At 40.4% G+C, this 23446-nt stretch overlaps 1 protein-coding gene across 1 annotated transcript in view; it reads right to left on the bottom strand.

Moving 5' to 3' along the window:
• SLC25A21 (solute carrier family 25 member 21) overlaps positions 1–23446 on the bottom strand; it is a 506446-nt gene that overhangs the window by 185715 nt on the left and 297285 nt on the right. Inside the window, exon 2 of the mRNA XM_050799224.1 lies at positions 20271–20319. Within this exon, the coding sequence (XP_050655181.1) occupies positions 20271–20319 (49 nt within the window). The remainder of the gene's footprint in view (positions 1–20270; positions 20320–23446) is intronic.

The following is a 23446-nucleotide window of genomic DNA, read 5'->3' as shown; positions in this document are numbered from 1 at the left end:
AAGGATGAGAGACTTTTCCCCAGACAGGGCTAGGTGAGAGTAATTGTAGCAAACGTAAGTAGTGTAATCAATGTGAACTGCTTGTATTTGAATTCCGGCTCTCTCCTTTCTCATTTCTTGAACTCTTTGAATTTCAGTTTCCTCATCTGTTCAATGGAGATAATACTAGTACTTCCTTCATTGGCTTGTTAGAAAGATTAAAGCAGACAACATGGTAAAGAACAATGCATACACACAGCAAATGCTCGAGAAGGTAGTTGCTAATGATTTTTATTACCATTATCACTATGATGTGTATTTATAAGTTGTGTTTGGGAAATAATAAATGGTAGTCTGGTGTAGATAGAATGAAAGTGCGTTAGACTTAGCAGATATTGTGGATTCTGGAAAAGACTGATTGGGATCATATATGAAAGGTCTTGTATGTCATTCTAAAAAGTCTGCACTTGATATCATCAACAAAAGGAAACCAGGGATGGTCATACAGTTCAGATGACACCCGCTAAGAGACCGACAGTGTACAGAAACCTGCAGTGTAGGAGGGTAATTGGTGTCTTTTGTTCTTTTCTGGGGCATGAGGTTGTGGGGAAGCATTTTGCCATCCTTGGAACTGGAGTGGTGGCAGCAGTTTGCCCAAGGTGGAGGCAGTAAGGGGCTGTTGTAAAAATTTTTTTTAAAATAATAAGCATTGGTTTGCATTATATTATCACCACAATCTGATAATTCTGAACAATGTCAGTAAAATAATGTGCTCTTCCCTGTTGGACAAGCCACCCCTTGGCATGCCATGGCTTGGTAGTTTGCTTTGAGAACTCCAAGGAGGATTAACAAGCACCCAGAAGCTGAGTACCCTGTAAGGACTTCCTGATGCTTAGGCATGGGTTAATTCAGAACTAGGAAATGGGCCTGAGGAGCAAACAGCCAAATATAAAGTTTGAGAGGGACCGAGTAGTGGGAAAATTTAGGGTCCCTCCCAAGGAGGAAAAAATCAAAGTGGGAGGCAGCCTCAGGAGTATCCTGAGAAGAAGAGGCAATGACACTGGATATTGGGTAGTGAAGAGGATAAGCACAGATGCAGAAAATTAAGGAGGGGCGGGAAAAGGCTTACAACAATACACCTTCCTCATCTGTGGCTACCTCACCATTGGTGGGGCAAGTACCAATCCAGAAAGTTCCAGTCCAGAGGTTTTCAGTACCTCCAGCATCAGCATCATCATATCCCAAATGCAAATCATTGGTCTCCACCCCGGACTGAGCGTATGAGCAACTGTGGGGTGGAGCTCAGCAATCTGGGTTTTAACTAGCTCTCCTCGTTATTCTGATACACACTAAAGTGATGGGGAGACCTGTGATTCTCAAACTTTAGCGTGTATCAGAATAACCAGGAGGGCTAGTTAAAACCCAGATTGCTGAGCCCATATGACATTGGTCACATATCAATATGTATGCCTCGAATAGTTCCTTCCCTTAACCCAATGGTTCTCAACAGGGGTGAAGGGTAGTTTTGTTTCCCAGGCGGGTATTTGGCAACGTCTGGAGGCATTTTCAGTTGTCACACTGAGAGGAAGGTATTATTGGCATCTAATGAGTAGAGGCCTGAGATCCTGCTAAAACATTCTACAATGCTCCAGACGGGCCCTTGCAACAAAGAATTATCTGGGCCAAAGTGTCAATAGAGTCGAGGCTGAGAAACCCTGGTTAACCTTACCAAGAAAGAGGTCTTGTTTAGGAGGATCTCCATTACACTGGGGGAAGGGAAAAGCAGGGTGGGGAAGTCGGCATCCAATCTGGTGTCTTTGAACACAAATTCTCGCTCCTCAGGCGAGGAATGTTTACTGATTGGTGACTGACTCTGTTTATTGTTGGTCCGTAAAGGAAGTAGGCGCTTTATGACCCCAACCAGGAACTGCCGGCTTTGTTTGCTCTCCCTCTCTTGAGCTTGTCTTTCTGTATATTGTTTCTATCTTGACCTCATTCTTTGATTCCAAAGCGGTCAGGCCAGTCCTGATCTGGATCTCGAGCGTTAAGTCCTGGTAGCTCAGACATGGCTTGTAAGGGAGGAGGAGTAATGGTGATTCTGGAGACTGCTCACTCTGGGAGTGGGGACTGGGGAGGACAACCCTACTTGGGGTTGGCCAAAGCCAAGATCCCAGAGAGTGCTTGATGATCTCCCACTGACTGCTTTCTCCTTAGAGAGAGGCCAGTGGAAAGGGGGCCACTGCCATCACCCTGGAGAGGAGCTAGTTAGGTCTGTGCCAGACACATGTGTGAGTGATGAGTGGAAGTCCCGGGACCCCCACACCCTGACACGTTGCTGGTACAGCAGAGGCTGGCACATAAGCGCTAGCCATTGAGCAATTCTGCTAGAATCTGAATGAGGCAGGAACTGGGCTTGATTGTGGGTGGAGGGGCATGAAGGAGACAGATCTATGGAGCCTGGAATCACATCCCACATAGAAAATGTGCAGTCAGACAGAAAGAACGAATGAGAGCTACGGTTGACACGAATATCTGGCTTGCTTTCTTTTCATGTAATTTGGGAACACTGTCTGCTGTGTCATCCAAGGAAGCTCACTGATGGTGCAAAAGGACATTTAATTCCTGCAAACAATGCTTGGCATCTTTTTCTGCAACGATTTTTGCAGCCCTCATATTTCCACGGGCCTTTTCACATTTACCACTGTTTGACTCTAGAATACACTCTAGTAGCCAAATGGAATAAAGTCCAGTTTTTATTTTAAAGGAAATTTGTTGTATTTAAAGCCTAAGACATGCTTTATCTTAAACCTGGGGTCTAGTCTGCCTGGGTTTGGGTCTCAAGCGTTTCTTAGCCTCAGCTGCAGTGGAGCTCTGCAATGGGAAGACCCCTCTGGAGGGCAGGCCCGACACTGGAAGCTCACTTCCTAAACACCAAGGGAGCCGGCGAGCAATCCTCCGATGGAAACACCTTTCAGGCAGCACTGCGGGAGTCTCTATTTAAACAGGTGACCTTGCAGAGAGAGGCTCCAGATCCCATTACTGACTGCCCGGCTGAGAGGCAGATTTGTTTTTATGAGCTCTCAAGACACACATTGGGGGCCAGGCGTAAATATGGAGAAAACTTGCTGAGACCTTGCCCCCCTTCCACAAAACATAAAGAAAAGAAAATCATGCCGAGGCTTTTGAGAATCATTACCTATCACTAAATGACCAGTGAGCAAAGTGGTCATCATTTCATTCAAGTTTTAAATTTACTTTATCGCTAGTGATGAAAAGGAGTATCAGATATTTCAGCCCTCCTGCGTCCTTCAGGGAATGGTGGAAAGAGGAAAACAGCTGCTTGTATGAAGCAGTTTAAGGGTCAAATATTACTCTGCCCAGAGGTGCTGACATCACTTAACTCTCCCCAGGAGAGGGGCATTGGCGTCATTTGCTGGGCTGAGGCCGCAGGCCTGAAGATGGGCGGGCCGCAGTCCCCATCTTCTTTCTCCTCGAGCACCTATAGGGTCAACAATTGTAAGTGAACATTGCAATTAAGACTCTAAAACTTTGTTTTTATTGGCTTTGAGGGGGAATTTTTTTTTTCACGATTAATGAAAACACAATACAGACAGTAAGTTAAAATGTGAATGTGAGTTTCAAACATTGCATAGTCATTAGGCTAATCATTAGTCATTAGTCATTTGTGGTTGACAAGAAGGGTTATAATTTGACACCTGGCAAAAATCAAGTCGATTTCAGAGAACTTAGAGTTGGGAAATGAGATGGAAAAAACACCCTCTTTCCCTAGGAGGTCCCATGAAGTAACGTTTGCAAAACCTCTTTTCTCTCCCCAGAAGTGAATGAACCATGATTCAGGGCTGTGGTGTCTCCATCTCTGCCTGCTGGACCACCCCTACCCCCACCCTCCAGAGCCTTGTAAGCACTGGCCAAACAATTGCCTCAGAAGGTTCTCAGAAGTGAACCTCTGGGAGTTGAGAGAAAGAGATAAATAACTTCTCAACCTGATGTTTAAGCAACAAGAAACCACCAGAAAGTGTCGGCCTCAATTCTGAAAATATTGTTTGAAACATCATAGAGTCATGGGAGAATGACAGAATGACATTAGAATGACACGATTCTTAGTTCCTAACTTTTCTATAAAATTCCAGATTTTCTTCTGTCTACCGTCTATGACCCATTTTCTTTTGTGTGATGAGAGCAAAATATTGAACCCTGAGTTTGTATTTTCTGACCCCTGACCTCTCCCAGGTGTTCTGGCTCATTTCCTGAGAGTTATGTTTGGTTTGGGAACGCTTCCCTCTTTTCTCCCATTCCCCTGTTACCGTTTGAAACCTGGAACACCCGCATACAAGACCCTGACTATCTCCCTGTGCTACCCAAAAACACTCTTAAGTGTTCTCTCAGAACTTGGCAAGCATCTATACAGGGACAGTTTTCTCACACTCTGGGAAATCAAAATATAAAACAATAGCTCTTTTCCAATTCTTCAACCTGAAGATAAATTTTAGGGTCATTTCTTTTTCCTTTCTATTTAACATGAGTTTTAGTACTAAGAGGAAATCAAATAAATAATCGACTTCAGTTTTCAATGTAACAAGGAAATAGAAACTCTAATTTGATCCAAAAGTTATTCCAAATTATCTCTTCAGAAGTTGTGGTTAACATTTTCTTAAAAAAAAATCTCCCTTTCCTTTTCTTTTTCAGATTTCAGAAGAAAAGGCTGGAAAATATAACTTTTGAAGTTATGCATTATTTTTGTTTTAAAGTGAAGCTGGAACCCTGCTTGACAACACTACTCTGCTAATCCTGATTGTCTTTTAAAAAGAAAATGCTTAAGATAACTAAAATTCTTGATAAAAAGATTTCTACATCTTTTAATTCAATGAGAGGCCAATCTACTAAGCTAACAAAAAGAACTACATTCAGGAATGCAACAGACTCTGCCTACTCCATTTGGCATGATTCCTTAAAAATAAATAACTACTTCATGAGTTGTGCAAGTAAAAATAAGATATTGTGTGCACTAAAAACATTTCCTCAAGGGGCATCCAGGCTGGGCTCATGAAGCCCACTTGTCACCAGTATCAAGCCACCCATCCAAGCACCGTCCAGGAGGGCGAGTCTTCTCTTCCTAGTCTAGGGTAGAGGGTCATTCATGCACTAGACTGGAGTTAAGAGGCTTGAACCTTAGCTGACAATGAACAGGACTAGGAGAGGCTCAACTATCCTGGGTCCAGATGACAGTTTGTAGGTATCAGAATAAGTACAGGGGCAGCTGGTGCACAGATCCTGGAAAATTCACTGACACACAGTGAATATATAAATATCATGTCTCATTCTCTGTGGTGTAAAACCACACAAATGCAACTTAGGCTTTATAAAATGCCCAGATGACTAAGTAGCCAAATAAATAGAAAAAAAAAAAAAAATCTGTGAATTGATCCTGTGTGAAACCTGGCTCATGATAGTAAAAACAGGCTTAGTACGTTTGTGTTTTATTTTTCCAAATACATAATTTGAAAATACACATGCTTTGCCCATTTTAAATGACATTTATTCAATCATTCATTCACCAAGTGTTTATTGAGCACCTACTTTGTGCTCAACACTCTTGTAGACACTGCATATACATATATATATATATGAACAAAAGAAAGAAGGCCCCTTGCCTTTAGGAAGCCTACACTCCAATGGAAGTGGGCAAAACAGTTAACGTGTACACAAATAAATAACTTTGATGAGATCAGAAGATTAAAACAAAGCCAAATAAGGTAATGAAAAAAATGAGAGACACACAGGAGGCCACTGGAGATGGAGCAGCCAGAGAAGTTTCTCTGAGGAGATGACAGCTGAGCTGAGGTATGAAGGTCGAGAAGAAGCCAGTCACTCCAGGAAGAAGGGATTCCAAGAACACAGGTCCTGAGACAGGAGAGAGCTCGGGGCATTAAAGGAAAAGAGACACCCCACTGCCAGATACGTACTTGCAATCACTTTATTTTTAAACAATGAAAACACTGCCTTGGAAACAGAATATCAGATTAGAAGAAGCCTCCAAGTCCATGTAGGGAAATGCCCTCAGTTTCCAGGTTGGGGAGTGAAGTCCCAGAGCAGCTCCACTGACTCGCATGGTGGGGCCAACAGCGCTGAACTAGAACGCTGGTCTCCAGTCTTCAGTGCATGTGTCTTCCCACATGATCCATCGCCTTAGAGGATCTGTGTTAATTACACTCCCCCTGGACACTGACAGCCTGTTCTCAAAGGAATCATGTCTGCTTGCCTGACCTTTCTAAATGAAACTGGGTCAGAATTCTAACCAGTTCTCACTTTAGGAGAGCATCTTAGGAAAAAGTCAAACTTTTTTCTAATGTGTACTGTTTACTTTTCAAAATTTAAAAGAACACAAATACAGAGATAAGAAATTCTAAAGTGTATATTTTTCTGAGAGTATTTGGAAGTACTGAGTTGGATCATATAGTGAGAAGTTAATCACAATGTTGTATTATTTCATAAAAAACAGAAATGCATATCCCAGATAGATTTTGATTACCAAAAATGGATGATATCCACAATAATTTTGTGTGGTTTTTGCTATAATAGAGAAGTATGTAACCTATGAAGCTCTCACAAAAGTTTCACTGAAGAAAATATTATTCAATAACCCCCAAATGGGAAAAATTTATCCTGTAAGAACTTGGCCCAGAGTATGCAGACTTGCATCCAGCTCTATTTATCATCTTGCAAACTTCTTCATTATGTCAAAACTAAATCTCAGCTGTGCCCTGACTGCAAGGCAAAAGCATAAGGCTATTTTAGCCATCTCAACAAGAATATTCTGAGAACTAATCGATTTTCCAAGAATGCTAAGCACTTTTTATCAATTTTTGGTCAAGGTTCACAGTTATGATATTACATTATCAGCCTCAAATGTGTTTGTCTAAAGAAACTTATGATTTTACTCTTGATTCACAGAAAGGAAAAACAACCTTCTAGAATATTCATGATAGCCATAGCCTTCTGCTGTGCTAGAATCTCAACAATTTAGATTTCATTCAGCTTGATTCCCATATGCTCAAATCAAAAGCAGCTTTCCCATGGGCCTGGCCTGAGGTTCTAAGGTTCAGCTCACAGTTAGAGTTTTCCCCTCTCCAGCAGCCTCTTTCTCAACACTTTCAGGCCTTCTCACGCTGCAGGGAGAGCCCAAGTAAGAATCCTAAAGTGCACATGGCACATGACTTTTCAGGACTATTTCGGCCCTTTTGAGACAGGTACCTGCTCTTTATGGAGGCAGCTAAGGAGCAAACACTCTGGATAAAGATAATTTTACTTTCACTGATGGCAGATTTCTTAGAGCTTAACTAGAAAATGTTTTTAAAACTGTTACAATAGCAAAATAAACAACAAACATTTTGAACTTTTGCTTTACTTCTTGAATTTTGAGCTAGAGCTAATCTCAGGTAGACCTTGAATAAGCATTGAAAATAGGCATGGTATTAGTTCCAAATTCTCCCTCCAAAAACGTGTCCTTAAAACAGGAGATTATCCATCTGAACAAGGGCTAACACATAGAATCTACGAGGAACTTAAACAAGAAAACAAACAACCCCATCAAAAAGTGTGTGAAGGATATGAACAGAGAGTTCTCAAAAGAAGACATTTATGTGGCCAAGAAACACATGAAAAAAAGCTCATCATCACTGGTCATTAGAGAAATGCAAATCAAAACCACAATGAGATACCATCTCACACCAGTTAGAATGGTGATCATTAAAAATTCAGGAAACAACAGATGCCGGAGAGGATGTGGAGAAATAGGAACACTTTTACATTGTTGGTGGGTACAGTTGGTTGACTGTAAACTAGTTCAGCCATTGTGGAAGATGGTGTGGCAACTCCTCAAGGATCTAGAACCAGAAATACCATTTGACCCAGCCATCCCATTACTGGGTATATACCCAAAGGATTAGAAATCATTCTACTATAAAGACACATGTACACATGTGTTTATTGCAGCACTGTTCACAATAGCAAAGACTTGGAACCAACCCAAATGCCCATCAGTGACAGACTGGACTAAGAAAATGTTGCACCTATACATCATGGAATACTATGCAGCCATAAAAAAATAATGAGTTCATGTGCTTTGCAGGGACATGGATGAAGCTGGAAACCATCCTTCTCAGCAAACTAACACAGGAACAGAAAACCAAACACTGCATGTTCTCACTCATATGTGGCAGCTGAACAATGAGAACACATGGACACGGGGAGGGGAACATCACACACTGGGGCCTGTTGGGGGCTGTGGAGCTAGGGGAGGAATAGCATTAGGAGAAATACCTAATGTAGATGATGGGTCGATGGGTGCAGCAAACCACCATGGCATGTGTATACCTATGTAACAAACCTGCATGTTCTGCACTTGTATTCCAGAACTTAAAGTATAATTTTTTAAAAAAGGAGATTATCTGAGAAAAGTTTATGATGGCATAACAAACACTGAAAAATATCCCATTTGTTTTTAATTCAAAATAATCCCATATCAATTTATTTTATTTGCATATTATACAGTCATATTAAATTATAGTAACCCCAAATTGGAATCTAAGCTATAGCTTATGCAAACTATCTCATACGGAAACTTGTGATAGGCATTGGCTAAATAAGTAGATTAATGAAATTGCTGGAAATTTAAAAGCAGTTGAGGTAAAACCCTGAACGGGGACTGGGGGGACGAACGAAGGAAATAGTCATCATGCTGATGCTCATTTTAGAAATAATTCAGTTTCCCATGACAAAGATAAGAAGGCCATTTAAGAATTATTTACATCTCAGCTTAAAAAAGAGAAAAAAAGATGTCTGGAGAACCCCACTGACAGGCATGAAGAATGCACTGTTGCTCTTCCTTCTCATCCTCAGGCTTTGCAGTTAAGCAGGGAAAAGAAGCAAGAAGTATCCAAACAGAACACACCTTTCCGTATTAGCTAAGGGAGAATCCTCTAAGACCATTTAATTAGTTGAGGAATAATAGCTACTGTACTCTATACAAACACTAAATCTTTATTTTTAAAATTTAGACAAAACACAAATTAAAGAGAGATTACACACTTTACAAAGGTTCTGCAATGTGAGTCATAAAAATAGCTTGTTCCTCTAGGGAGTGATTTTAAAAAGAATTCCATTTACAAAAAAATAAATAAATAAATTTAGAAACAGCCTTTCCAGATTATAAAGTGAGTTACAGTTGATTTAACATAATAGAATTTTGTTATTTTATGTGGGGAGAACTGACTTGATTTTTTTAAAAGAGGATTTTCTCCTTATTAATAAGATTAAAAAATAATTTCAGTCTATGGCAGCAAGATTCTTCTGCACATAATCTTTGGGACCAATTGTTTTCCCCAATGCCTCAGGCAATGAATCCTTCAGCTCCTCCTTTTCACTGGGTCGCTGTAGCAGCAGAAGTGGGCATGCGTGGAGCACTCCCTATGGATAAGGCGGTTATTGCAGCCAACCCGGCCTAGGGCCTGGGTCTGTGTTCAGTGGGAGGACCTCCAACATGTGAGAAAGATGCAGGGGCAAGACTTTCTACTGTGGACTCTTCTGAGCTTTCCACAGTTTGGCTACAACCCTTGCTATTCCAAAGAGAGGCGGAACATTATCAAAGTAAAAATCTCAGAAGTAATATCAATGAAATCTCTTCACAGGGCCATGGTCTATCATTCCCAAACCCTCTGCCTTTCTCCAGAGGGTCCCATACATCTAGAGTGTAGACATGCAGCTTTCTGTAATAGTGCAAAAAATAAGATTATTTTCTCTTCGTTTTAGGGTCATTCCTAGGTTATATTAGTCATTATACAAATGTGAGACCTTTCAAAGTTTGCTATGAACTCATAGGCAATGATGAATTTAATTTGTATTAAAGTACTTAGGTTGGAGCAAGTGGCATTTTAAAGCACATATTAATTCATTTAAAACCACATAATTCACTGCAGCTCTACAATGTGCCAAGCAGAGCCTGGCCAACTGGCACCTCTATTCCTTCCAAATATGTTACCCATCTTGTGCCCTGTTTTTATTTGATTATGTTATTAAACAAAATCTTTACTAATGACTTCAAGGAAAAGAATGACTTAATCAATACAGTGTTGTGGTCCACCCAGTATGCAGTACTTTCTTGCTTGGGCTCAGAAATTACAAAAAGACATTTCAGTTAAGTAAAACAAATCCCAGAGAAACCCTATTATGGTCATGCAACTTCAAAAGCAAAGTTGAAGTTGCACTCACAACGTATTTGGGGATCCTGTAACCATTCCACACCATTATATGTTGCCATGGATTGATTTAGCTACATGACAAAATCCCAATAAAAATATAGTTTATAAAACTGTGGTTCTACTCCGTGTTTGTTTTACTTCAGACACATTCTATCCATGGTTAGAAACAAGCCATGACAGTGGTCTAGCCCTGAATTTCTATCCATGGTGAGAAATCAGGCATAACCATGTTCTAACCCTGAATGAGATCTTAATGTTTTATACCACGGGCAAATCATTAACATATGGAAATAACCTTCCCAGCTGCTCTGTTATTTATTTATTTTTGAATCCTATAGGTTCTACTGCCTCTTGTCTATACCCCATCCTAACTTTTCCTTGTATTCTCTCCCCATTTTAAAAAGATTCCTTTCTTTTCCTTCCTTCTTTCTTTCTTTCCCTTCCCCCCTCCTCTCTCTCTCGGATCTATTGGGGAAAAGAGACTTCATTCCGTGTTTCCACCCACTGTTCTGATGGCCCAGCGTCCCCTCTCCAACCTCTAAATTAAGCATTCACTTTAAAGCTCATGACTGTTTCCCCTCCTCCCTGCTAGAGGAGGTAGTGGATGCTTCCCAGACCCTGGCTTCACACTCTCTGCTGGGCTCCCCACAAAGCAGCCTCTCACCATACCCCATCCTCAGGTTTCTCTTTTTAATAAAGTTTGTGGTGGGCTTATGCCTCTAAATCATTTTCACCCATCAGAGCCATTTACCTTCCCTCTGTAACAACCAATATACTCGCTCCTCTCCCATCTCCTGGTGATGATTTCTGCCCCAGTACTCCACTCAGTAGGACAGAATGTGTTGTTTCTGGCTGTGGATAATATATTTCCATATTGCTCTTAAAAACCACGGAACAAGTTCTGCAATGCAACCGTTTTGTCCTTCCACTTCTACTCACGGCGAACAAAGCAGCAGTTTACATAAATAAAACCAATGAGAATCATAGGTTAAGGAACGGTTCAACACTTAAGAAAAAAAAAGGAATTCTTTATGTGACTTTTTGCGAAACTGCCTACAGGGTATTCAGCAGTGGTTCCCAAAGGCTGACCCAGTGACCAGTCTGGGTACGCTGCATAAGAACCACCCGGGAGGTTGTTAAACATAAATATTGGTAGGACCCACCCCTAGAGTTTCTGATTCAGAAGTCTGGGGTTTGGGAGCCACCAATAGAGAATGTAAATCAATCTCCACAGATGGAGTAAAAGCCCCATAAGTGCATATATAACAACACGTGGATGCCAAATTTTCAACCCATGTGAGTCTTCGGACTTCACCTAGTGATTAATATGTTTTGAGAGAAGTATGAAAATATTTCTTAGTGTAAGTTAAGTCCTGATGGGGGGTGAGAAGGATGACAGCCAAAGTATGCACTGGCCTGTCCACTCACCACTAGTCTTTAACTGTATGTCTATAAGCAGATGTGAAAATGCCCCCCCACTCCTCTTTCTCCCATTCCCCAGCACCACCAGAAAACATGTTCTCCAGTTCTTTGAGGTATTTGACAGGGGGTGCTTTAAAAATGTTTCTTTTCATTTTTAGAGATAGGGGTGTTGCGATGTTGCCCTCGGTTGCTCTAGAACTCCTGGCCTCAAGCAATCCTGCCTCAGCCCTCTGACAAGCTGGAACTACAGGCCCACTGCTGTGCCTTTGGGGCACTTTTAAAAAGATCAGTCCTTGTAGGGTTGACAGTTTATGTAGTATGCACCTGATTTATGCTCTGTTCAAAGCTGAAAACAAAAATGATTAAAAAATGATTCAGGGTAAAACAGAAGAAACACCTCAGTAATTCTTTCTTCCTGAAGCACAATGGGCCATTTCCTTTCCTGGGATTAAAAATATGAAAGGGATATAAGCTACAACTCTCTCAGATTGTGACTTCCATAAATCCTTGGGGCTTTCGAATGCTACTTTCTCCACACAGGTACAAACCTTGAAATGCCATGTAGCAAAATTACCCCCACCTAGGACCTTGCTTATTTGCAACTATCAACTCATTCCAACCAAGAGTATTCTTAGGAAAGAACCACTGGACTCTGTCCTTCTTCTCTGTAAAGACCTTCCTTTTCACATTGCATTCTAGGCTTGTGCTGTCTAACCCAGGGATCTCTAGCCCCATGTGGCTATGGAGCATTTGAAATGTGGCTTATTAGTCAATATTGAGATGTGCTCTACGTGTAAAATAGGCACCAGATTTCAAAGACTTTGTATGAAAAACAAAAGAATGGAAAATATTCATAGTTTTTATGTTGATTAACATGTTGCTATGGTAATATTTTGAATCTATGAGGTTAAATTGGATTTATTATTAGAATTAATTTTACCTATTTCATTTTTACTTCCTTAAATGTGGTCCTTAGAAACCTTAAGATTACATGTGTGTGGTGCATTTTGTTTCAATTAGCCAGCGCTGTTCTAGACAGAGTCTGGGCTTTCACTTCCCATCTCAAAGCTTGTTCCACACGCTCCCTCAGCACCCTCGACCCCTCTCCCCACTTAGTCCACCCACCTCTGCTGCAGGCACAGCTAATGGGAAACTTCTTACATTACCTAGTTATTTCCCAATCCAGTCCTTGAAACTCCACCATAGGCTTGTAATCTTTTGCGCACCATCCTGTCAAGTAATATCTCTCCCTTTTTATCTTAACAGATTCTAAATTCCCACTTTTTCATGAAATCTTCCCTTTTTCAATGAAGATGACACAATGAAGACTACCTATTAAGCACTTTATAGACATTTCAGTTTGGCTATAGAACTACTGAGGTTATTATTTTGATTATTACCAAATACTCATTTCTTCAACAGCATTCACTGGGCACCTCCGGAAGGCAAGGCACGGTGCTAGCTCTATAGGATACTGAATAATGTCAGCACACAGCCCCAACATGATGTGTGGCATGAGGCCAGCAGGAACACAGACACTAAACCAAGGCTCTTCTGCCCAGAAGGATGCTCTACTTGCAAACACCTTGCTGAGGAAGGATTTGAATGTAGTGCTTACATAACACATAAGTCTTGTGGCTTAGAAACTTGAAACTGCTTGACTGCATAGTAAAACACTTCCTCCTCCCACACTTGTATCCTCTCTCAGGTTTCTTCATTACCCTGTAGACTCCATTTGTCTTTGTATTCCCCCCATTTTTGCTAACCCAGGATTAAACATCATGCTTTCGCGTGTGTGTGTGTGTGTATGCTCATTTATTTTTCATAATAATGTGGATACCATTATTGTTCCTATTTAAATATGAGGAAACTAAGGCACAGAGGAGTTATGTAACTTGGTCACATAGGTAATGTGGTCACATAGGTAATGAGTGGAGGAGACAGGATTTGAACCTAGGCAGCCTAACTCTAGCGCCAAAACTATTAACCACACACACACAAACCCCAAGGACCATGCAAGCTTGAAGCTGCCAAGGCTATCTAGTGCCAAATGAGAGAAGCTACCCCAAAATGAAGCCTACATAAGAAAAGGATAGCTGGAGAAAAGGAGGGAGAGAGGGAGAAAGAGAGTATATCAGAGAAGTATAATTAAAGATTATTTTATTTGAACCACTAGAAAGTATGAAGCCAGAAACTACCCTTTGGCCTTCCTAGCTATACAAGTGAATGGGGTCTTTTGTCATTTGTAGCCATAGATTCTTAATGAGGGGTCCACTCACAATTGTACACACAGCTCTGTTTGTGTATAAACAGAACTATAAAACAATATATATATATATACATGTCTCTGGGGAGGTTCTCAAAGGAGACCTTGATTCTACATAACTGCCATATGTACAGCTTCTTAGTCAAATATCCTCTGCTAAAATGAGCTGGGGACCCTTAGAACACATCACTTGTCATGCGGCTGGCCTCTGCTAACAGTAGGTCTATCCCTGGTGCCATATTTGCATGGAGCAGAATAAACTTTTTTCCTATATTAAGTGCCACAGTGCCTGGAATCTTGCCATAAAATATGTATCCATGATAATTTCTAACCACCTTTTAAAATACAAAGTGTGTTTGAAGAAAGACTCTTGGCAATTCAATATGCTGAACTGAAAATGCATGTTTCTCTTAGTGCTTTCTCCAAACTCTTCAAAAACAACAGTATGTCAGTCCCCATTCTGCTTATCTTCAAATCAGTTTCTCACTCCTGCCTTGTCCTGCTCTGCTCTGTAAAGTGAAGGGGCTGACCTCTGCAAGGCTGGTTTCCCAGACTTCCCAGGGTTCAGCAAATAGGAGCACTGGTGAGTGGGATTCTGAAGGTAGGGAGAGAAGGGAGAAAGCAGAGGACTTCTCCCATCCCTCTCTACCTCAGGCAGGCAGTGGCTGCGCCCTGAGGCTCCATCTTCCACTAGACAGACCTACCATGATTCTAGCTTCCAGCAGTGTTGCCAGGTCCTGGGCTCTGACAACACCACCTCCTCCTTTGGTCCCTTCAGCCTGGGGTGGTGGTGCTATTGCTAATCTCTAGGTTGCCTCACAGTCCTTTGCTGGCTACTTAGCATTTCTACAATCTGGACAGAATTGGGGCAGGGACACCATTCAACTCAATACAAAGCAGTATAAGTATAATATTTAGAAATATCAAAGTGAATTACACAGAATCAGCTAAAAGTCAAAGGCCTTTACCTCTGGAATTCCTTGCATTGACTTTGCATAGTTTCAAATACTCAGAGTGGGTGTATTCTCCTGGTTGGGCCATGACTAACACAGGCAACAAAATAATAATAATTATAAATAAGTATAAACCCATAGGGACAAAGAGGATGGAGCAGGAAGTAACAGTGAATATGCAATGTCAACTCATTTTTGCAAGATGGAAATGGATGGAGGAACGGTCACTGCCTTAGCAGGGCAGAGAAGGCTGCACCCTACGTACCTAAAGAAGGGATTGCCAGGAAAGACCCTGGGATATCCCTGGAATGCCTCAGGCCTCAGAGGTACCAGATAACTTGAAAAGTGGGCATATGTGACCAGAAGCAAGAGCACTGCTTGAAAGTCCATGTATGCTTTCTCTCCCACCTCACCCTAAAGACTTGAGGCTTACTCTTTGGAGACTGTATAAGAGCAGCTTCAGACTGGAGGGCAGTGGAGGGCAGGAAAGCGACCCCATACCAGAAACAAGAGGATGACAAGAATATTTTCGTCCTTAACAGTGGGACCCTCAAACACACACAATCTTGATTGAAAGATTCTTCATTGGAGAAACAGTATCCCCAGAAAAGACATTTAAATCTTGATATTGGAAGAGAGATGAGAGAGGACCTAACAAAAAAGCCAAGTAATTGCCAAAACCCCACCTTCAACAAGCCCCACCACATTATCTGCTAAGAGTTTGACAATGTGGAAATAGTAGGGAAAAGGAACCTGAAGAAACATTTAGGAAGACATTGCAATTAACAATAGCCTTATAGAGAACTAAATAATGAAAATATGAGGCAATAATTAATTCCAGAAAAATAAATCCTTGAGCACGACTTGGTTCAGCAGTGAAGTAAAAATAATGCAAACAATTGATTATGGATCAATAATGGGACAGATGTAAGAAGGGGAAATGGGGATAGCGTGTAATTCTAGATGTCATATGAAATAACATTTAAAGCTGACAAATTAAGAAAGAGTGGTGTATTAGTTTCCTAGGGCTGCATCACAAATTACCCCAAACCCTGTGGCTTAAAACAACAAAAAATTATTCTTTCACAGTTCATTAGTCCAGAGGTCCAAAATCAAGGTGTCATCAGTGTTGGCTTCTCTTAAAAGCTCTGAAGGAGAATCTGGTCCATACCTCTCTCTCTGAGCTTCTGGGGATTGTGAGCAGTCTTTGGTATTCACAGTCTTGTAGCTGCAGAATTCTAATCTCTGCTATCGAAGAAGATGGCATTTGGCCATCTTTACAGCATGTCTTTTTCTGTGAGTCTCTTTCCTTGTTCTTAGAATACCAGTCATAGTGGACTTAGGGCACACTCTATTCCATATGACCACCTCTTAAGTTGAATAATTACATCTGCAAAGACCCTGTTTCCAAATAAAGTCACCTTCTGAGGTTCTGGGAAGGATGCGAATTGGGGCAGGGACACTGTTCAACTTAATACAACCAGTATAAGTATAATATTTAGAAATGTTGAAGTGAATTACAATGGAATCAGCTAAAAGTCAAAGGTCCTTACCTCTGGAATGGGAACTGGTGGGTGGAGAGGGCATAGTAGGGGAACGACGTTCATGCTTACAAGGCTTGGAAAAGACATGCCTATGGCACACTGACACCATGTCCTTTCCTTCAGGCCAGTAGGAGTATCATATTTCTTCTCCTTCTGGTTAAGTGTGGTCAAGTGGCTAGTTCCTAATGATAGGTTGGGTGAAAACGACACATGTGGTCAGAGCTCTAACCACCAGGGTGAAACCGTTCAGCTGTATTCTTCCTCCCACAGGGATGGGGAGAGCACGTGTTCAAACAGAGCTTCTTTCAGTCTGAGCAGAGTGTCCCCTGGCTACGGTCTGAATGTTTGTGCCCCCCCCCCGCCCCCGCCACAAATCCATATGGTGAAATCCAACCCCCCAAGGTGATGGCATCAGGAGTGGGACCTTTAGGAGGTCATGAGGGTACAGCCCTCAGGAACGGGATTAGTGTCCTTATAAGAGAGACCCTAGAGTGATGCCTTGCTCTTTCACCATGTGAGGACACAGCAAGAAGGCACCCTTTATGAACCAGGAAACAGGCCCTTATCAGACATCAAACCTGCCAGCACCTTGAGCTTAGACGTCTCAGCCTCCAGTACAGTGAGAAATAAATTTCTGTTGTCTATAAGTTACCCAGTTTATGATATTTTGTTAATGCAGCCTGGACAGATGAAGATACCCAGTTGTATCAGACACAAAATCTTTGTTTTTGTAATCTGCTGAGATTTAAAGTTTGTTGTTGATATTACAGCCACGTAACCTAGCCTGTCTTAATTGACACAAGGCTTGGAGTATTATTTGAATTTGATACAACATACATGTACTATTTTGATAAATATTAAAATAAATAACATAAATGATAAACTGTAAGAGATAATACATGAAACCACTTAGCATTGGTGATTTTAGCAGATCACTTTTTAAATGACACAGTATTCCGAGAGTACTGTATTCTAAGTTGTGGCAGGCATTGTCAAAGTGGGGCATGGGATACATGAAGCCAAACCTTATGTCACAGTTTTTTTTACTGGATTTTATTAATTAAGGAGAAGTATACTGAATTAATCCAAATATGGAAATGGCTCATTTTCCACAATATCTCACGTGCTGGAATATGGCAAAATAAATGTATCTACTTCTTGGAGTCAAGGCTTATTTTGGGGTTCTATTTGTACCTAATCTTTTTCTTGCTGAATGAATAACAACAGGTTCTAAAAATTTACTTCCAAACTCCTCTTTCAAGTGGATTTTTTAAACTCTGTAAACGATCAACACTCTTACCTGGGTATGAATTTATTTCTATTTAGAAACACAGTCATCTCCTGTGTAATGTGATGGTGAAGAGGTTCCCACATGTGGTCTGCTTCTGCCCACTTGATGTCACCTTTCTGTTAGTGCCTGGGTGATAAATCCTTCCAATCTTGCATATTCTACTTCTGTTGCAATGTCAGTTGCCCATATTTGTGCCTTTCAGTTTACTCTATGATTGTGAGTCTTTATTCAACATACTTTTCATTATGCAGGTCAAATACCACCCTGTATCCAATTCCCCTCTCCTTCAGAGCACCTGGAAGGACTGTATCTTCCTCCCTGCTGAAGTTAGGCAAAGTCATGTGACTAACTCTAATGAATGAATGCCATTTTAATGAAAATATTTATGTAGCAAAGAAGACATAAAGCCCCAGTAACTTGTTATATCCACTTCAAGAAATTTTCAGTTCAATTCCAGTACAACAAAATGATACAGCTTTTGAAGTTCATTGGCATGAGATCTCAATTAGCTAATCAGACTGTGAGCTCGCTGAGGGCAGAGCTGTCCTGAAACCCACACACACTAGATGCTCAATACACATCTGTTGAGTGGATGAATGAAGCATTGAGTGAATGAGTGACCATATTCTAATATTGTGTCTGGATTAAATCACTCTTATTTCTCCTCTATGTTCATTGCAACAGTTTACTAATTTAGGAAATTACCCTTAAATGAAAAAGATTATTTTCTCAGTGAGATTAGCAACAATAATCTGGCTTCTCAAAGAAGGTTAACACAGAATCTAAGAGGGAAATCCCAGGGAGTTCTGCTTTCTGTTTTGGAATCTTGTAATAAAGATGGCCCAGGGGTGCACATATCTTGCATTTGAATATAATTTGTGGTTTTCTTTTTTTTTGAGACGGAGTCTTGCTCTGTCACCCAAGCTGAAGTGCAGTGGAGCAATCTCGGCTCACTGCAACCTCCACCTCCCGAGTTCAAGTGATTCCTCTGCCTCAGCCTCCCGAGTAGCTGGGATTACAGGGGTGTGCCACCATGCCCGGCTAATTTTTGTATTTTTAGTAGAGACAGGGTTTCACCATGTTGGCCACGCTGGTCTCGAACTCCTGACCTCAGATGATCCACCTGCCTCAGCCTCCCGAAGTGCTGGGATTACAGGCGTGAGCCACCATGCAGGGCCCCTTGTTTTCTTCTTTCTCTTTGAGTTTAGTGATTTGAGGCTGTTACAAACTGAATGCTTGTGTCCTTCCAAAATGTGTACATGGAAGCCCTAACCCACAATGCGATGGTATTTGGGGGTGAGGTCTTTGGGGGGTGATTAGGTTTAAATGAGGTCATGAGGATCTTGCCCCCATGATGGGATTAATGGCTTTATAAGAAGAGGAAGTGACACCGGAACTTTCTCTCTCTGCCATGTAAGGATACAGCAAGAAGGAGGCCCTCTACAGTTAGGAAGAGGGCCCTCACCAAGAACTGAATCAACCAAGACCTTAATCTTGGAATTCCTATCCGCCAAAACTGTAAATATGAACGTCTGTTGTTTAAGTCACCCAGTCTATAATATTTTGTTACAGCAGCTCCAGCTAAGACAGAAGCCAAATTCCCATCTTCTCTACCTCTATTAGAATAGTAATACTATTTTTGCATGCCACAGTCACCTTCTCTTGCTTTCAGCAACCAGCCTAAGATTCCACTGCATCTTTAGGTAGAGTAAGTAACATGTCCATCCAGTGACCAGCCTGAATTATCAAATATTTCCTAATTGAGGCAGTAATCGTTTCTTTAACCACCATTATTGTATAGCATTGTTGGCTGTTAGGCCCCAACCTAAGCATGGTGCTCTTGGGTTTCATATAGTGCAAATAAATGGAAATTTTCACTAGACTCCAAGAGCTTCCAATTTGAAAAAACAGAAAGTTCAGTAATTCAGTCACAGGTTTAACTTTTTAAAAATGCTCTAGATCATATTATCCCCACAAAGTTTTGTTATTTTTCTTTTTTTCCTTCTTGGTAAATAGATTTAATACATTGCCCTGGCTTGCATTGACCATATTATGCCCTTGCAGTTTCCTGAAAATATGGCATTTTGCATTGGCAAACAGCAATAGGAATAAATTATTTAAGCACTATGTAAAAAACTTACTTGAAATTTTGAAGTCTCATACCAAAATACTGACTATTAAATAGAGATTTGTTATGCAATGCCAAACGAAAATGTGCTGTCATAATCCACTGGATAAAGTTTAGTTTTTACATCATTTTGATAAATTTACCTCAATTACCAGTATAGCTACAAATCATGCCTTATGGTTGTCATGTAAAGGCAGTAAAATATTACATACTTCAGATGACCTTTATCCAGAAATGCTTTTCACTGTTCACATTTTATCTGTCAAATAGTACTTTCTTTAGAAGCAAATATAACTGCCATTATAGAGAGAAGCTACCGACCTGGGACAAGTCCTAGCATTTAGTGCTCTGACAGATCTTAATTTGGATATTAGCCAAAGTCAATAAAACTTGTTCATGCAGAACCTTACCTGGTTTTCACCACATCTAGGGGGTGCATCAGGCAAATTTCTACAAGACCTGAAAGATGATAAAGAAAAGTCCAATAAACACTTATGTAAACGCTGGTTCTTATTTCCTTGATCCTGTCGATTTCTCGAGTATGCGGGTTCAGATAAAGAACTTGGGACTTCGAATATGACAGCTAATAGTAATAGGCTAGTGGCAAAAGACAGAAGCATAATATGATTTTATTTCAGTGGGAATAAGATATGTGAGTGGGTACTTTCTTACAAGTGCTCTGGCAGGGAGGTAGGGCTGGAGGGGAAAGAACATTTAAAAAACAATCAGACGTGCTAATTGCAATCAACTGGGTGGGAGTTATGGCTTCCCATTCCAGCCCAATAATAAGGATATACGGAAGGAAGGGAGGAAAGAAAAGGAGGAAGGAAGAGCAGGGGGCTCTTTGAATCTCTCCCAGCTTTGGTATGTTAGTAAACATAGCAAATCAGAAACCTCAGTTTCAGCATCCATGAAACAAAGATAATGATGCTTCTTCTCTCCCAAGGTAGTTATGAAAATACAACACATACCAATATATTAATAGCTTAACAGAGAGTATTTCTTGCGAGATCATTGTGTGCTAGGCATTGTTCTAAACAGTACTTAGATTACCTCATTTAATCTTCACAACAACTTTATGTGATAGAATGTATTATCCCCATTTTACAAATGAGATCATTGAAGCATACAAGTTAAATAACTTGTCTAAGATGTTACATCTAGGAAGTAGCTTTAATTCCCACAAAGCCCTGATCTTAACCATTGCACAGTGAAAGAACTATAGCTTCTGGCGAATAAATTGTAAAACTCTCTCTCTCCTATTGTCTAACTGAGCAGACTACTCAATTATAATACAAACTACTGGCATGTAACAATAGGAGTAATACAGTAGTGTTAGGTACTAGTAGTTATAAAAATAATTACAGTAGTCATTCTTACGGTATTACAGAGGTAATAACAGTAATAGTTATCTACATATGGATGATCATTTAACATACATGGTCCTGATATGCACAACGAGTGGACAAGGTAAGTATCATTATTATCTTTCTTTTAAGATAAGAAAACTGAGGTTGATAATGTTCAACTGTTTGCCCAAAGGCCACACAACAGTATTTGTGAGTAGTTTCTTATAGGCAGAGCATTTACCTCCATTTATAAACTAACTCAGCTTGAATTTAGCTATGATGTAGTTTATCTTCCCCATCCCATAATTATCCACACAAATGTCTTTTCCTCCCCATACTGACCAGGTCCAGAAAGCTCAAAGGGCCTGAACCTACCTGAAGGCTCCCTTTGCTTCTACAGAAGCTTTAGGAAGTTTTCCCTGCAGATGCGTGCTCTAGGTTGCAAAGTCCTATGTATTGACCAAAACTGTCTTACTTTGGCTACAACTAATAAGATCCAACATGGATGTTTGTGCCAAAGGCTTCCCAAGTCAAGGACCCAATTGGAGTCTCATTGCCTAGAGACAGGAAGAGACAGGCTCAGGTGAGCAGAGGCCACAGGATTGCTGGACACAACAGCAAAGCCTCTAGGTACCGTTTTAGCTTTATTATTAAGCCCTGTTTCTCAAGGTAGCATGAGTAGAAATCTTCCTTGCCAACTGTAAAGTCTCCACATACTTCTCCTTGCTTGAGAATTCACATTTACCCCCAAAGTAAGAATCAGGTGACCAGAATTTTTGTCCTGGTACCTTCAGGGAATCATCATTTACCCATGATGACATCAGTTCCTTATCTGTAAAGCAAAAGATTAAATGGCCTAGAATAACTTTGAGGTCTAATATTCTATGTTTGTTGCTGTTTTTGAATCTGACTCACATATATTCATATATATATGAAATGAGGTCATGAGGGTCTTGCCCCCATGATGGGATTATATATATATACACAAACATAAACATACATATACATATATTATTTATAATTCTAATTTAAGCTTTATTATATTAGTTATGAGATAAAACCCTAATCCTATTTAAAAAGTTTACTCTGGGAACTCAGACTTTAAAAATAGCATCCTTACCACACACTGTAGCAGAAATCCATTAAGTACACTTCTGTGCACCTCATGCACACAAGGAAATAAGATACTCAGAATCAGTTTACCAAAACAAGTATACAAAACTCCTCTCACTGACTTGACATTAGAGTAGAAGCAAAAAACACATACCAAATAGCACTAGTTGGTACATTTCTCAAAAAGTTTACCAAAAGAACCCACAATAGCAACAACTTATTAAAGCTTACAGCAAGACTTGGAGAATCAGACCACATTATGTAAATTTATAATATAAATTTATAACATAATTTATATTCTATTATAATTATAATATATATAATATATAATATAGTATATATTATAATTACAATTATATAATTATATTATAAATTTATAATATAATATAATTTATAATATAAATTTATTATACAAATCTGTTTATTTGCAAAATTGTTTCAGTTTTCTATGTGCTAATGCACATTTCTGGTAGTAAACAGATAATCGATAAGATGATTATACTTTTGTGATTATTTAAAATTATTTTCAATCCCCTAGTATGCACCAAGACACTCATTTATTCACTTGACGAACTTGCACTGGTTACCCTCTATGTGTCTGGTATTGAGGATACAGTCTAGTGAGGGGAACAAACAGACACATAAGAACAAATAGTAATGCATGGAAGGAGGTGCAATGCTCAGAGTTTATGGGAGCACATCAGAGAGAGGCCCCTGACCTAGCATGGGATAAGGTGAGGGGTGGGAAAGGGATTCAAGGCAAAGAGAGGACAGCATGAGCATGAGGCATAGAGGAAAGATATTGCACACAACAAAGAAGAAAAGAGGCAAGAAGCACTTGAACATTACAGCAGCCTAGGGTTGAAGGCAGGGTATGGCAAGAGATGAGGCTGCAAGTGTGCAGGTGAGGCTCAAGTTCACATTTAGGCACTTCGGCTTTATCCCATACACCACGAGGAGCCCTTGAAGGATTTTCTGTTTTTAATAGCTCTTGGTTGTTTTTTCTTATTACCAGTGTACTCCATGTTTACTGAAGACATTTCGAGGCGTTGTAAGCAGAGGAGTGTTATTGACCTCTGCTAATGTGCTCTCCCAATGATCTACCCATCCCCTCCCTTTAATCC

This window comes from Macaca thibetana, chromosome 7 (assembly GCF_024542745.1).
Source record: "Macaca thibetana thibetana isolate TM-01 chromosome 7, ASM2454274v1, whole genome shotgun sequence".
NCBI lineage: Eukaryota > Metazoa > Chordata > Mammalia > Primates > Cercopithecidae > Macaca > Macaca thibetana.
The sequence above is the reverse complement of the archived record's forward strand: the minus strand, read 5'-3'. Positions and strand labels throughout refer to the sequence as shown.